General features: G+C 39.8%; 1 protein-coding gene across 2 annotated transcripts in view; it reads left to right on the forward strand.

The window, feature by feature from the left end:
- The first annotated feature begins 1,009 nt into the window (after positions 1-1,009).
- The window catches only part of atp8b2 (ATPase phospholipid transporting 8B2), a 32,713-nt gene continuing 19,991 nt past the window's right edge, over positions 1,010-13,731 (forward strand). The window contains exons 1-10 of one of the 2 annotated variants that reach the window (XM_059340206.1): positions 1,010-1,034; positions 8,662-8,720; positions 8,809-8,922; positions 9,847-9,945; positions 10,290-10,351; positions 10,509-10,581; positions 11,435-11,505; positions 11,598-11,677; positions 12,180-12,338; positions 13,039-13,127. In XM_059340206.1, coding sequence (XP_059196189.1) covers positions 1,010-1,034; positions 8,662-8,720; positions 8,809-8,922; positions 9,847-9,945; positions 10,290-10,351; positions 10,509-10,581; positions 11,435-11,505; positions 11,598-11,677; positions 12,180-12,338; positions 13,039-13,127 — 831 coding nt within the window. Of the gene's footprint in view, positions 1,035-3,108; positions 3,336-8,661; positions 8,721-8,808; positions 8,923-9,846; positions 9,946-10,289; positions 10,352-10,508; positions 10,582-11,434; positions 11,506-11,597; positions 11,678-12,179; positions 12,339-13,038; positions 13,128-13,731 lie in introns of those variants that run through there. The other variant, XM_059340204.1, reaches the window with a different exon arrangement.

Below are 13,731 nucleotides of genomic sequence, written 5' to 3' on the forward strand. Positions count from 1 at the left end.
CACTTCCTTTCTTCATGTGAGGCAAATAAGCCTTTTTTACACACCGTCAAACTTTACCAAAAAAAAAAAGGCAGAGAGGTTTGTATCAGAAGACATCTACAGTCATGGAAAAACTTATTAGACCATTGTTTTCTATAAATTTCTTGTTCATTTTAATGCCTGGTACAACTAAAGGTATTTTTGTTTGGAGAAATATAATAATAACAACAAAAGCAGCTCATGAGAGTTTAATTTAAGAGCTGATATCTAGCCATTTTCCATGGTTTTCTTGATAATAACCAAAATCAATATCAACAGAACCATGGAAAATGACTAGATATCAGCTCTTAAATTAAACTCTTATGAGCTATTTTTGTTGTTATCATTATATTTGTCCAAAAAAACATACCTTTAATTGTACCAAGCATTAAATGAACAAGAAAGCAAGGAGAAAACATGGGTGGTCTAATAATTTTTTCCATGACTGTATCTACAATCTGTTTATCATTTACCTCCTCTTTATAACCACTTCAACATCCCTCAGTAGGACTGTGTTTTGGCAGGAATCTGACAACATGATATGTACAATAAGCTTATTTCCATATACTGTGATATTGTTGTGCCGCCCTGTGTCTCGCCTGGGGGAACACGCATCCGTCTGCGATGAATCTTTCCATATAAACGATTAATTAAAAATTGATAAAGTGGGGCGTTCCTGGTGGCACACCTGGTAGAGCGCATACCACAGAGGCCCAGTCCTTGTAAGCGGGCGGCCCAGGTTCGAATCCGGCTCGGAGCCCTTTCCCGCATGTCTTCCCCTCTGTCTCCCCCTTTCACTCTCTATATCTCTCTCTCTCAATAAAGGTACAAAATGCCCAAAAAAATATCTTTAAAAAAAAAAAAAAAATTGATAAAGTGTTTTTGAGAACCGATGCAGTATCACAAAACATAATGCTTTCCTTCACATCCTCCTCCTTCCTACTGCAGATAATCCCATGGGCCATAGCAGAAGAACGCTGGCAGAGTGGAGATGTTCAGAAAGAGGCCTCCTCCAGGTCAGTACTTGAAATTTAACACATTAATCACTTGTGCATTAAGTTGAATGTGGCTTGATGATGGTGAAGCAATGGGTGGGAGAGCTCACAAGGCCCCTCGGAGTCTTGACTTAGATCGCTCTTAAACACATTAACATAAAGGTATGAATGCACACAGGATGTAGATAGATTCTAATCAGATTTTCCAAACCAAGTCTTGAAGTGTTAAGGGATGCATTAAGCACATGCTGAGCACAAATAGTTAATGTCAAAGTCTACTATAGGCTAATGTATATACGTTTGTAGATGTCCAGACAGAAGCCCCTTTCAGACTGCTGTTTCCAGACGTGATTTTTACGCCTCTGTGATGTTTCACCTTCAATCTGCACCAGCACAACGTGCAGTTCTTCTACCATCATTGTTTTGAATGAACCACTGCCACTGCTCTGTTACATGGCCCTACTGTCTCCTCCAATAGAACGCTGTTGCGGAATCAGTATGAATTTTATGAATGTCCTAAAATGAAATGACGGCGGACATCATTAGGGCACTTTCGTGGAAACACAGTATGAGAAGGGCTTTGAATCACAGGTGAGGCCTGAAAAGATTCATCCCTGCTGATTCTGCTATAACCAAAAGAAAAACACAACACATATAAAAGCACAACCTGCCTGTGATGTTTTATTTTAAATGCAAACACTAGGGACATATGTGTTATTGCATGTGTAAAATGAGTGAGTATGAGTGAAAATGAGTGTAAACTTGATGTGAAAAAGTCTAATCTGATGCATGATAATGTTATATGTCTGTGCATTTTTTGCAATTTACAATTTAAAACATTATGTTCCGCCACTACCTTTTCGCAAAGTGCTGCAAATTGTACAATGTTTTGTTACAGTATCCCTTTAAGGGGGCCTATAAATTGCAGTTTGACATGTAAATAATTGTGAAGTTTCATTGTGAAGTTGTGCATTTATCTGCCATGCTGTCATCATTATTTCCATGTTGCAGACTGTTTTGGGCTGATACACAGCTTGTAGTTGCAGGGAGCAATGGCATTGATTTTTGTTGGATTTTAGTTCTCCTCCCTGTGGATGCAATTTTGAGAGAAATCCTATTCTGCCTTTTCTCTCTGTCAGTTTCATTACACTAAGCAGGCTATACTTACCTTAAGCAATTACAGCTCTGACCATGTATGCCAAGTCATGAATATTTCCAGCCCTATGTGCACCTGTAGTGACGGCAATTCAAACTTTCAGTACCCTTTGTATCTTTTGTCTTCTTATATTTCCTGCATGTGAAATGTATACATCTGTGCCCAGTGCACGATCAGAGGATGCACAGGACAAGTGTGTGAAAGCCTGTAGGCATGCTTTAATGTCCCAGCACGAGGCTCGCAGCACGTGCACGTGCACCTGCCTGGCCCCGCCCACTGCGGTGCACCTTCTCCTTTAAAAACGTGCAGGGGTCTGGGCTGCTGCACGAGCCACTTTGGCTCTAAACGCCACAGCCGTGCACCAATCAGCGCTTGCTTTTAAGATCCAAAATGGCGCCCGGTTTCCTCATCCAGCGGCTCGCTCAGCTGTGGTATCCCTGCAGAGGCGGTTGCCACGGAAACGACCGTCAAACCCAGAGCCCGTGTGGTTACGTAATGCCTCGAGTGGACAGTGTTTATGTTGTGGATGAGACTTAAAGCTGACGGTGCAGACTTTGCACATCAGTGATTGATGAGGCTGCTGCGGCGCAGAGTTGATCAAACACATCTCATGTCCGCTTGTGCGTCATCAAGACAAAAACTTTATATGCTTGAATTAGTCAACACAAATTATTTATAATAGGGAAATGATCAAACTCTAATGCAGTCAGATGCATTAGAGTCTGCCTAAAGATAGATTAATTGTGAAGTTGCAGACTGACCTTATTCGAAAAAAATGACCTCATTGTTTCTGCGGCAGGAGGGAGAGAAAACAGAGCAAGTGATGGACCAAGTGTGCGTGCGTGCGTGCGTGTGCGTGTGTGTGTGTGTGGGGCGGCGATAGAGAGCTACAGGGAGGCAGCAGGGACGGGACGGTGCGCGGTTAATCCAACTTGACTGAAGTTGGGAGCGGAGCTTCATCCCCGCGTCCTTGCAGAGATGCGGTGGTCATTGAAACAGCGCACATCCAAAACAAGAATTTAGACGGTGACTGTTATTTTAAAAACAATAAGTGAAGATGACAGTACCGAAAGACATCCCGGAGAAATGGTTTCCTCTCGTTCTTCCACTGAAAAGGAAGAAACAGAAAGGACTAAAGGAAGCCAAAAAGAAAAAGAAGCGGACAGGTACGAGTTTGTATGAGAATTAAGGCTGAGCTCATTATTGTCCCATAGTCCTCATCATCATCATCATCATCATCATCATCATCATCAGGATGTTGTTTTATTGTACATCTCACTGTTCACTCTTCAAATAAACATCTTTTCTCATCCGAACTGAGTCCAAGTTTCATTACTGCATCTTTATCTCTCTCACCACATTTTATTTTTAACTGTGTGTTTCTGTGCGTATGTGTGGTCTGTACATAATAGCCTATAAATTCAGTAAAACATGCGGTTTCTGTAATTGCTGAGCTTTTTTATTATGTATATCAGACACCAAATAGCAAAATGGTCATTCTTCATACTCACTTTTTTTTTTTTTTACTGCCAAACAGCGTTTTGGATCATTGTCACCTATGTCTTTCTTCTGTTTTCAGTCCCAATATTAATATTTGACCTGTTTCCTGTGACTTTAGCTGTTTTCATGATTATGAATCAGTGCATGTGTAAACAAAACAGACTTTATCTGAATCTGAATTTTGCATAAATAAGTAGGATGATGTCCTTGTTGTCTCTGCTGCCTGAGAGACTGATCAATCTTCCAGGCGCCAGCCTCCGCTGTCACTGCACTGCCTCGTCTGTATCCTTATTCCTTAGCTTAACTATCGCAAATCACACTGGATGTGCACCTTCATTTGACCTCCAGCCCACCAGTCTGTCACTGTGTCACCCGCATCGCTTTCCAACAAATTAGATCATTGTGTGTGTGTGTGTGTGTGTGTGTGTGTGTGTGTGTGTGCATGACTGCAGACGATTCCACCATCCCATCTTCGTATAATTGAATCAGCCACAGTGAGTGATGATCACTTCTGCATGGAAACTGAGCCTGACTTTGGTTTCGTTCAATGACAATAGCATTTCCCATAGCTCATACAGACTGTGCTTTTTGCTCATTATTGTTATGACTGGCTGTGTTTTGAGTGTGTGTGTGTGTGTGTGTTAGTGTGTGTGTCGCACATGGGGAGTCTCTGGTCAGTGGCACGTGCCCTCACATGTCCAGCAATGGATGGAAAAGCATTAAAGAGACAGGGGTGAAAGAAAACGACTGTTTTCTGATCAGACTTCAGTCGTTCATTCTGCGTAAGATAGAATGTTATTAAATATTTTAGTTAGAATCAATATTTATGTGCTCCTTGTGTCTCAGTTGTTTATTTGCGCTCGTAGCAGCCTGCAACTGAAAGTTTCTCAGTAATGGAGCTTTATAGATTTATAGAGACTTGCTGTGTAGCAGCTAGTCTGCGTCAGGGCTTCTAATGCCCTTGAAGCTGTCAGAGACATTAAACACTTAATGGGCAGTTTGCTAAAGATGCTCATGCATTCTGCCTGGGTTGGTCAGCTTGCACAGCTGGGACAGACACCGCCACGTCCTGATATCAGATGCTGCAGATGTCTCTGTGCTTACCCTGCACAAGCATCTTGCCCTCTTCATGGAGGGTTAATGCAGCTTTGGCACTGCCCATCTGCCAGATCTCTCTGCTGAACACTTTCCACGGAAAGCAACATAACGACCTTCAGGTAGATGGGAGACGTGCCAGAGGGAAAAGGGGGAAGAGGAGGGAGAGGGTTGGACGAGTTTCAACAGAATAGATGTTGGAGGATGTGCACCTACACGATCAGACAAATCTGATATTGTTATACTCACCAGAGTTTAGAAGGGAGGACATATCAAATAGCATCAGCTCAGAGCTGCATTTATATATGGTGCAATTTTATAGACACGCAAAGTCTAACAGCTGTGATATACACTCACTCAAACTTTATATAGACAGCATAAAGGAATTGAGGGACATCCTGTATTAGGGTTGTCTGATATGGAGAAAGTCTAATATCAGGTTATTTTTTACCCAATACCTGGATATCAATATTGCGATGATGTTGTACGATTGACAATTGTTGCTTTCGCAAAATATTTAGAGATGTGAGATATTTGATAAGTAATCGTCAGTAATGTGGATATTATATCTAAATGGGTTAAGGCAAATAGTAGAACAGCATGACCTTCCTGTAATGCAGCCTTTGAAACCAGGAAAATACAACACATGTGCCATATCACAATATTACGATATCCTATATATTTTTGGAATATCTAGTCACATAGACCAGCTGTTCTCAACCTTGGGGTCCCGACCCCAATTGGGGTCGTGAGATGATTTCTGGGGGTCGCCAAATAATTTTGGAAGTCAGCTCTGTCTCCACTGTGTTTAAGTGTTCATGTGCTAATGTGTTTTACCCTTTTTGGTCATTTTGTGTCTTTTTTTTTGGTCATTTTGTGTCTTTTTTGGCCATTTGTGTCTTTTTGGGTCATTTTGTGTCTTTTTCTGGTCATTTTGTGTCTTTTTTTTTGGTCATTTTGTGTCTTTTTTTGGTCATTTTGTGTCTTTTTTGGTCATTTTGTGACTTTCTTTAAGTCATTTTGTGTCTTTTTTTGGTCATTTTGTTTCTTTTTTGTATGATCTGAACTGTGCATGTGAGATTGTGTTCAGTGAGCGGGGGTCACGGACAACATGCATGTTAAATTGGGGGTCGCGACTCAAAAAGGTTGAGAACTACTGACATAGACAATAACAATACATCTCCCAGTACTTCCCTATAATACTTCCTCTAATAGGTATACGTATTGTCTTATAATACCAATAAAACAAAAGTATTTGAATTTTTTAGAAGATGCATATTGTTTATTATTAGTGAGTTAGTTGAATAAGTATGTTGATAAATATGATTATTTTAATCTGATTATGTCATATTTATAATGGGCCAGCTGCAATTGGCTCCAGCCCTCTGTGACCCGAGTTCAGATAAGCGGTTCACAATAATGAAAAAATGAATGAATGGATATTTATTATGTGGAAGCTACATTTTAGTGTCTATATGTGGTTAGTGTTGCAGATCAGTGACTGGGGCTGCATTATAATACATATATATATATATGTAATTTTCAGGCTCAAGTTCAGGGTGTTTCGGAGTCATAAGTTTGCACGCTCTCTGTGACCTGTACAGTCATTACAGGCAGGAAATGACACCGTAGCGGCACTTTCTACCTTTATTTTTAGTTTAGCTGTGACATCACAACCTTACAGAGGTCTTGACGGCTTGTTTAAAGGCAGTTTCTCAATGTTCATGTCTCCATTGTATTGTATTGAGGGTTTTGATACTTTTACATTATTTGATGAGCACCTGGACTTATTATATAGTCAAAAAAACATGAAAATGTCATATTGCATTATGGGTCCTTAAATATGCAAATTCCTGCATGTTTGTTTTTAAACAATAAACATTTACTCAACAGAAAAGGTGCTATATTTTATATACAGTGCTCAACAAATGTATTACACCACCTTTCATAAAAACGAGAAAACAAATATTTTAGAAATCTTTCAAAAGCTTGTTTAAAACTTATATGTTATTGTTATGTGGCAAATAACAAACAGAATTCAGCTTTTTATACCCAAACTTGAGCCAGATCACTGGGCTTCTCTGAGAAGCCAGAAATTAATCAACATAACATTCAACCACTAAAACTAATTTTTCAGGAATGCAAGTAAATAACTATAAGTAGACATCTTAATCAATAAATAATAATAATGTGCTTTACTATGTTTTACAGTATTTTTGTAAAAAATCATAATTTCGGTTAAAGAGCTTCTACATACTGGTGTATTAACCATTACAGAAACATAAAAAAATGATTTTGGTAATTACTAATGCTGTTAATTTAGGACTGCTGTGGCACAAACCTGTGGTCTAATACATTTGTTAAGCACTGTATATCAACATCAAGTGTATCTATAACAATATACTGTATAATAAACATGAATACAGTGTATATTGATATTGTAATATAAAAGACTGACCACTGTGATCTGGGATATTGTCTGCTCAGCTGTTACACTTGTAACTCACCTTAGGTATTGGCATCTGATAACAACTTTAAATATGAAAGAAAGGGAGAGATAGCAAACGATTTTTTATTTTTTAACTTGAGTAAGTTGGTCTGGAGCTCATCTGTCGCACCAAATCTGTCTTATAACCTGGAACAACAAAGGGTATTTCTTAGGGGATCTGCGTGTTTGTCTGGTAGAGCAGAGACAAAGATAAGACAGGGCTTCACAGTGCTGCAGATACACAGGAAACCACAAGGTCTTTGTTTATGTGTTTGCATGTTATTATGAGGCCTCTGTTGTGTGTTTGTCCCTTCCTGTGGCGCCTTGTTGCCTCTCAGTCATCAGTCAAAAGTGTGTTAGGACTTTGTGGTTTCAGAGCTGCAGAAGCATATGCTTTTGCCCCTGAATTATTATTTTTTTTTTAAGAAACAGAACACCCCCCCCCCCCCCAGACAGCACATGCTATACAAAGTTAGGCAAAAAATAAATAAATAAATACAGTTCTATTTTGTCTCTCAATAGGCACTCATGATCGCCAGTCAGAAAACCGTCTACCCATCAACAGCAGATTTTTCAGATCTGCAGGTATATAATCAAGAAAGGGTGTCCAAACAATTAAGAACAATTCGTCCTTACCCTTTACAGCAGCTTGTAATCTTTCATGAGGGAGGATATCAAAGATCTTTGGCTCTGAATTTTATATCTCTGTGCGTGTGTGTGTGCGTGCATGTGAACTGTACAGCCCTGTGCAAAACAGGCCAGCCATTTCATTTAAAAAGCAGGCTCATCAATATTAGAGGAGACAGGCCTAGTGGAGGAGGAGGGGAACTCCCAAACTACCTTGCTTCAGCATAAACAGAAACCTAAAAACAGCAAGAGGATAAAGAGCAGGCTCAGGAGGGGAGAGGAAGAAACTCGCTGTTTTACTTCTATTCTCTACAGATTTAAGTTGTTAGTGTAATGGATGTAATGCTTCCTCTGTGACTCCCTGTAATGACTCCCAGTGCACCTGTTGACTCCTGCAGATGTACTCGTCCATGGTTACGTGTTGCGTATCTGTCCCAGATTACAGTCATTAAGAGACAAAGGCAACAGCTAATAAAAGATCAGGGCTAATTGGTCTGATTATTAGTTCTGGTGTGTGAGACAGAATGATTGTGTCAGACCCAATACTCAAACAACCTCCAGCAGACTACTCCAGCTTCATTGATTTATGAATAAATGCACAAACATAGTGGGCTGTCTGTCTCCTTCACTCTCTTACTCCATCTCCGGGGGATTTGACTGATATCGACATTCTTTAGGAGTCACTATTGGTCCTTTTTTTGCACTTTGACACACAGAGATGGTTTCTGTAGGTCTTTGTTATCGTCCTTTAATCACTCATTTTGTGTCTTGTGTTCCTGCAGAGGAGGAGAGAAGGGTCAGAGCCAATGACAGGGAGTATAATGAAAAGTTTCAGTATGCGGTAAGACAGCTTTCTTCTGCTCATATGGTCATAAATGATGAGAGAACGTTTCATAATTTTCTCTTTTGTTTCTCTCCTTCTCATCCAGAGTAACTGCATCATGACATCCAAGTACAACGTCGTCACCTTTCTGCCCGTCAACTTGTTTGAGCAGTTCCAGGAAGTAGCCAACACCTACTTCCTTTTTCTGCTCATTCTGCAGGTGAGGAGAGCTGGTGAAGGGGGGATGGGAAAAAGGGATGTGAGTATGGGAGCAGGGAGAGCCAGAGATACTGTGTGGGTGCAGCTGGAGCGTCAAAGGCCGAAAAGTTACTGGTTCACACAGAGATGACAGAGAGGTGACAGAGAAGTCAAAATGGCTACATGAAACACATTAAAAATCCAGTTAATTTCTCAAAAATCAATCCTGTTAAGAATCTGTTCATAAAAGACAAACTTTTTGAGCATGACTTCACAGCTTTCTGCAGTTGAAAGGTGTGAAAGCACAACCAACGCCGACTTTTGGGTGTATGTGATGAATCACATCCTACCAACTGGTTTCATATAGACACATTTCACTGTCACTTGAGTCACAAGGTTTCAGAGCTTTCACATTAAACCTTTTCAACAATGTAACTTCAGTTTTGTTAATTCGGCCATGCTAGCAGAGCTCATCACTTTAGTCCACATTAACATTATGTCCCAACAACTATTAAATGGATTACCATGTCATTTTGCCAGGAAAGACTTTTGTGATTTACTGAATTTTCCTTTAGTGCCACCAGCAGGCCAAATATAATGTTTTAACCCATCGGTCACAGCTGCACTTTGTGTTCTCTGTACTCTGTCAGCATGCTAAGACACCAGACTAAGATGGTAACTTTGAAAATGTCACACCTATTAAACATCAGCATGCTGGTATTGAACATGTTTGCAGAGTCTTGTCTTGTTAAAATACAAGATTACATGGTAGTGGAGCATCTTCAAAAGAGGAAGCACCTGGATTTACAGAGAAGTTACAGCCGGGTGCACTCAAGTGCTCAAGAAGAAGCTGAGTGGCTCGTTCAGATGTAGCTTTCTCTGAATCACTCTCTGCCTTAATGTCTCTAATATAACAAATGTGAACCTTCTCTCTGTCTCTGTCTAGTTAATACCTCAGATCTCCTCCCTCTCCTGGTTCACCACCATCGTGCCTTTAGCTCTGGTGCTGAGCATCACCGCAGTAAAGGATGCCACAGATGACTATGTGAGCATGTTTTTTTTACACTTGCAATTTTGTTGTGACGGGACATTAAAGAATAGAAGAAGAATAGAAGAATATATCTTTATTGTCTGTTCAACAGAGCAGAAATTTGTCTTTCGACATGGCTATAAAAATTCATGCAAAACACACAACAATTACATATAAAATAATAAAACAACAACACTTCAGTAAAAACACAACATCAATAAAAAGAAGGACGTGGGGTAAAGTGAAATAAAGCAAAGGAATTCTTTATAACATCAAGCAGATTCTAACAGGTGGAGTCTAAAATATGGAGAGCTGGATTCATCTCCTGAAAAGCTCACATTAATCTTTGTCTCCTTCAGTTTCGTCACAAAAGCGACAACCAAGTGAACAACCGTCAGTCTCAGGTCCTCATCCGTGGCTCGTAAGTCTCCTGCCTCGTCATTTAAACTAAGCACTCACCAGGATTTATCTGTTACATCAGGTCTTCATTGCAAAGTTTTCTAACTCGCAATGATTTCTTACCTTCTCTAAGTCTTACCTCTTCTGACTTTTGGCTTTTCTTTGTTTCACTGTTTCAGGCTACAGAATGAAAAGTGGATGAATGTGCGAGTGGGTGATATCATAAAACTGGAGAACAACCAGTTTGTGGCAGTAAGTGTTTGTAAGACTCAGGAGACTGTCCTCCCCCAAAAACTAGGTGACCTAATTAGGTGACCTAATTAGGTGGCCTCTTGTGGACTTAGTAATAATGACAAAGGATTAAGTTAGGTGAGGCAGTATAAAGAGTGACAAAGTCTGCGTAGGGAGGAGGTCGGGGTGGATGGGTCAAACAAACTCTTTGATCCAGCAGTTCTTGTCCTGCGACAAGAACTGCTGGACAAGTCAAAGACAAGACAAGTCAAAATTTAGCAATTTAATAAAACAACGTTACTAACTTAAATACATAATAATCACATGCTTAACCACTTCATGTACTTACATATGGAAGTGAAGTAACATAACAAACATACTTCTTTTAACCCAAACTGTGGTCTTTTTCTAAACCTAACTAAGTAATTTTGTGACCTAAATCTAACCAATCTGAATATTTTACATTTTAATATTAACCACATGTTTAAAAACTTGTATGAAGCATGTTGATATCCTGGCATTGATGACATACTGTCTTATGGGTTGGACGACTTGTTGAACACATGCATAAACACACACACAGTGATCAGTAGTCCTGCAGGGCCCATTTGAATAAAAACTACTTCATCAACTAAACTAGCAGTAAACCGTTCAGGGAGCAGCCTCCAACTATTTGCATATGCATGTGATCATGATGGCTATTAATGCTGTATTGACCAAATGCTATAATGCCAAATGGGACAATATGTGTCCTATTAGAGGACGCTACTGTAACTTGTCATTTTTATTATCACTGTGCCATCTGGGCTTTACTAATTCTGTCTCTGCTGTCCGTGCAGTGCAGTGGATGCTCAGCTATTGTATCTATTTTCAGGCTGACCTGCTCCTGTTGTCCAGCAGCGAACCTCACGGGCTCTGTTACATCGAGACAGCCGAGCTGGACGGGTCAGAAAACACACCACATCTGACTCACGGTAGCTCACAGTCTGCAGGAGCAACAGGGCATCTAAATCACTTTGTGCTGTATTATCTTGCAGAGAGACCAATATGAAGGTGCGTCAGTCTGTCTCAGTGACATCTGAACTCGGAGACCAGAACAACTTGGCTTCATTCGACGGTGAGTTTTGAGAATCCTCTTCTTTTGATTTCTGCTTCAGTGCGTTGTCCTTTCTCAATAATATATAGGTCAACAGGTTTCAGTGTTTAACACAAGTGTTATCCAACTTCACACCCTTCACCCATGAAGAGAAAAACACACACAGACACACACTTTCTTACTGCCCTCCCCAGCTAGCTTTGAACGACAGCCTGTCATCACCCGCCCACTAGTCTCACACACTGAAAGACTTTTGTGTCAGCACAGCACGCCCACACACCCTCCTCACCTGCTGCGGAAAATGCATTACTGCAGCAAATCAACCCACACTTTGCCTCATATCAACTTACGAAAGGTGTGTGTTTCTGCCTTTGTGTGTGTGTGTGTGTATGTGTGTGATGTCACACGGGTGATTAACTCAGCGCTACATCATGCAGCTAGGAAAATAAACCTTATTCTGTAATTGGATTTGGTGGACTTCTATAATAAAGCATCTGATTTAGATCTGTTTGTGTGTGTGAAGGAGAGGTGGTGTGTGAGCCTCCCAACAACAAGCTGGATCGTTTCTGTGGGACTCTGTACTGGAGAGACAAGAAATACGCCCTGACCAACCAGAACATGCTGCTACGAGGATGTGTCCTCCGCAACACAGAGGCCTGCTACGGCCTGGTCATCTTTGCAGGTCTGTGTATATTTGGGTGTAAGTGTGTACACTGCAAAAAAGCAAACTTGTATTTTTTGGCCTAAAACAGTGATTTAAGTTGGTAAAACTTGGAAATATAAATTATTGACATTTAGGGCAATAATGTAAGTTAGCACAACAAAGGAAGCCAGTTGTCTGCTCAAAAACAAGTTTGTGAGTTGTTGTTACTAATATCTTTAAGTTGGGGTTCACAACAAGGGACAATAGTTCTGATAACTCTTATTTCTTTGTTGTGAAATTCTGTCATTAGCGAAAGCTAGTGGCTAACTGATGCTAGCGGCTAATTGATGCTAGCAGTGCTGCTTGTTGCATCTACAAGAGTAGCCATTAGCGTATCAATGCTAACTCAAAATTGTGGTCGCAACATTAGCTGACATTTCATAGCGGCGTTACAATCGTGCCAATTCAGCACATTGCAAAAGTTAGCAGAAGTAAGGATTAAAAGTTATTACAATGTAAAATTATAAGTTAGTACAATTTACAGTTGAGTTGACAAAAATCTGAATTCAGGGTTGAGCAAACTCAAAAACAAAACTTAAAATATTTAGTTTAATTGTCCAACTTAAAATTTTATCGAAGTTTGTTGCCTTGAAATTTTGAGTTCACCCAACTTTTCTTTTTTTGCAGTGTGTATAAAATGCGTATAAGAGGTCTAACTTTCCCTGTTTTTGTTTTTTAGGTCCAGATACCAAGCTAATGCAGAACAGCGGTCGTACCAAGTTTAAGCGTACAAGCATCGATCGCCTGATGAACACTCTGGTCCTCTGGGTAAGACGCCCCAAACCTCTCGCTTTCATCTCTCTTACGGTCACTATTTTTTTTTTTTTTTAACTTTCTTTTTATTGAACATTTTAACAAACATTTTGCATACATCTGGTTTACATAAATCAAACCCCTCCAATAATACATCTTCAGATTACACTTGCCATCTTTCATCTTGGATCAGATATAAATTAACTTTACATTTTTATTCACTCCAATAAAATTGTGCACCTGAAATAGTAGTCATCCAATGTCATCCAAAAAATATGACTAATCAAACAGCATTTTGTTCAAGTGTAGAAAAATTTTAGAAATAAAATTAAGCAAAAAAAAAAAACTATAAAAAAACATAACTTTTCAACTTCTGTAGCTATGAACCAGGGTACTTTTCCTTCTAATGATGGTCATCTCAGATAAAGTCAGATCTAATTGGTTTTATGTACTCTACCCAATTTTTCCATATTCTTGAAAATCTGTCCTCCTCCAGTCTCACGGAGAAAGTTAATTTTTTACGGTCACTATTTAAGGAAATGAGCTCAATGGTTAGTTTCATATATCTCCTCTATTTTGTCCTAATCTGGGCTCAACTGACCACAGATTAAAATGGGAG

Source organism: Centropristis striata, chromosome 8 (assembly GCF_030273125.1).
Source record: "Centropristis striata isolate RG_2023a ecotype Rhode Island chromosome 8, C.striata_1.0, whole genome shotgun sequence".
NCBI lineage: Eukaryota > Metazoa > Chordata > Actinopteri > Perciformes > Serranidae > Centropristis > Centropristis striata.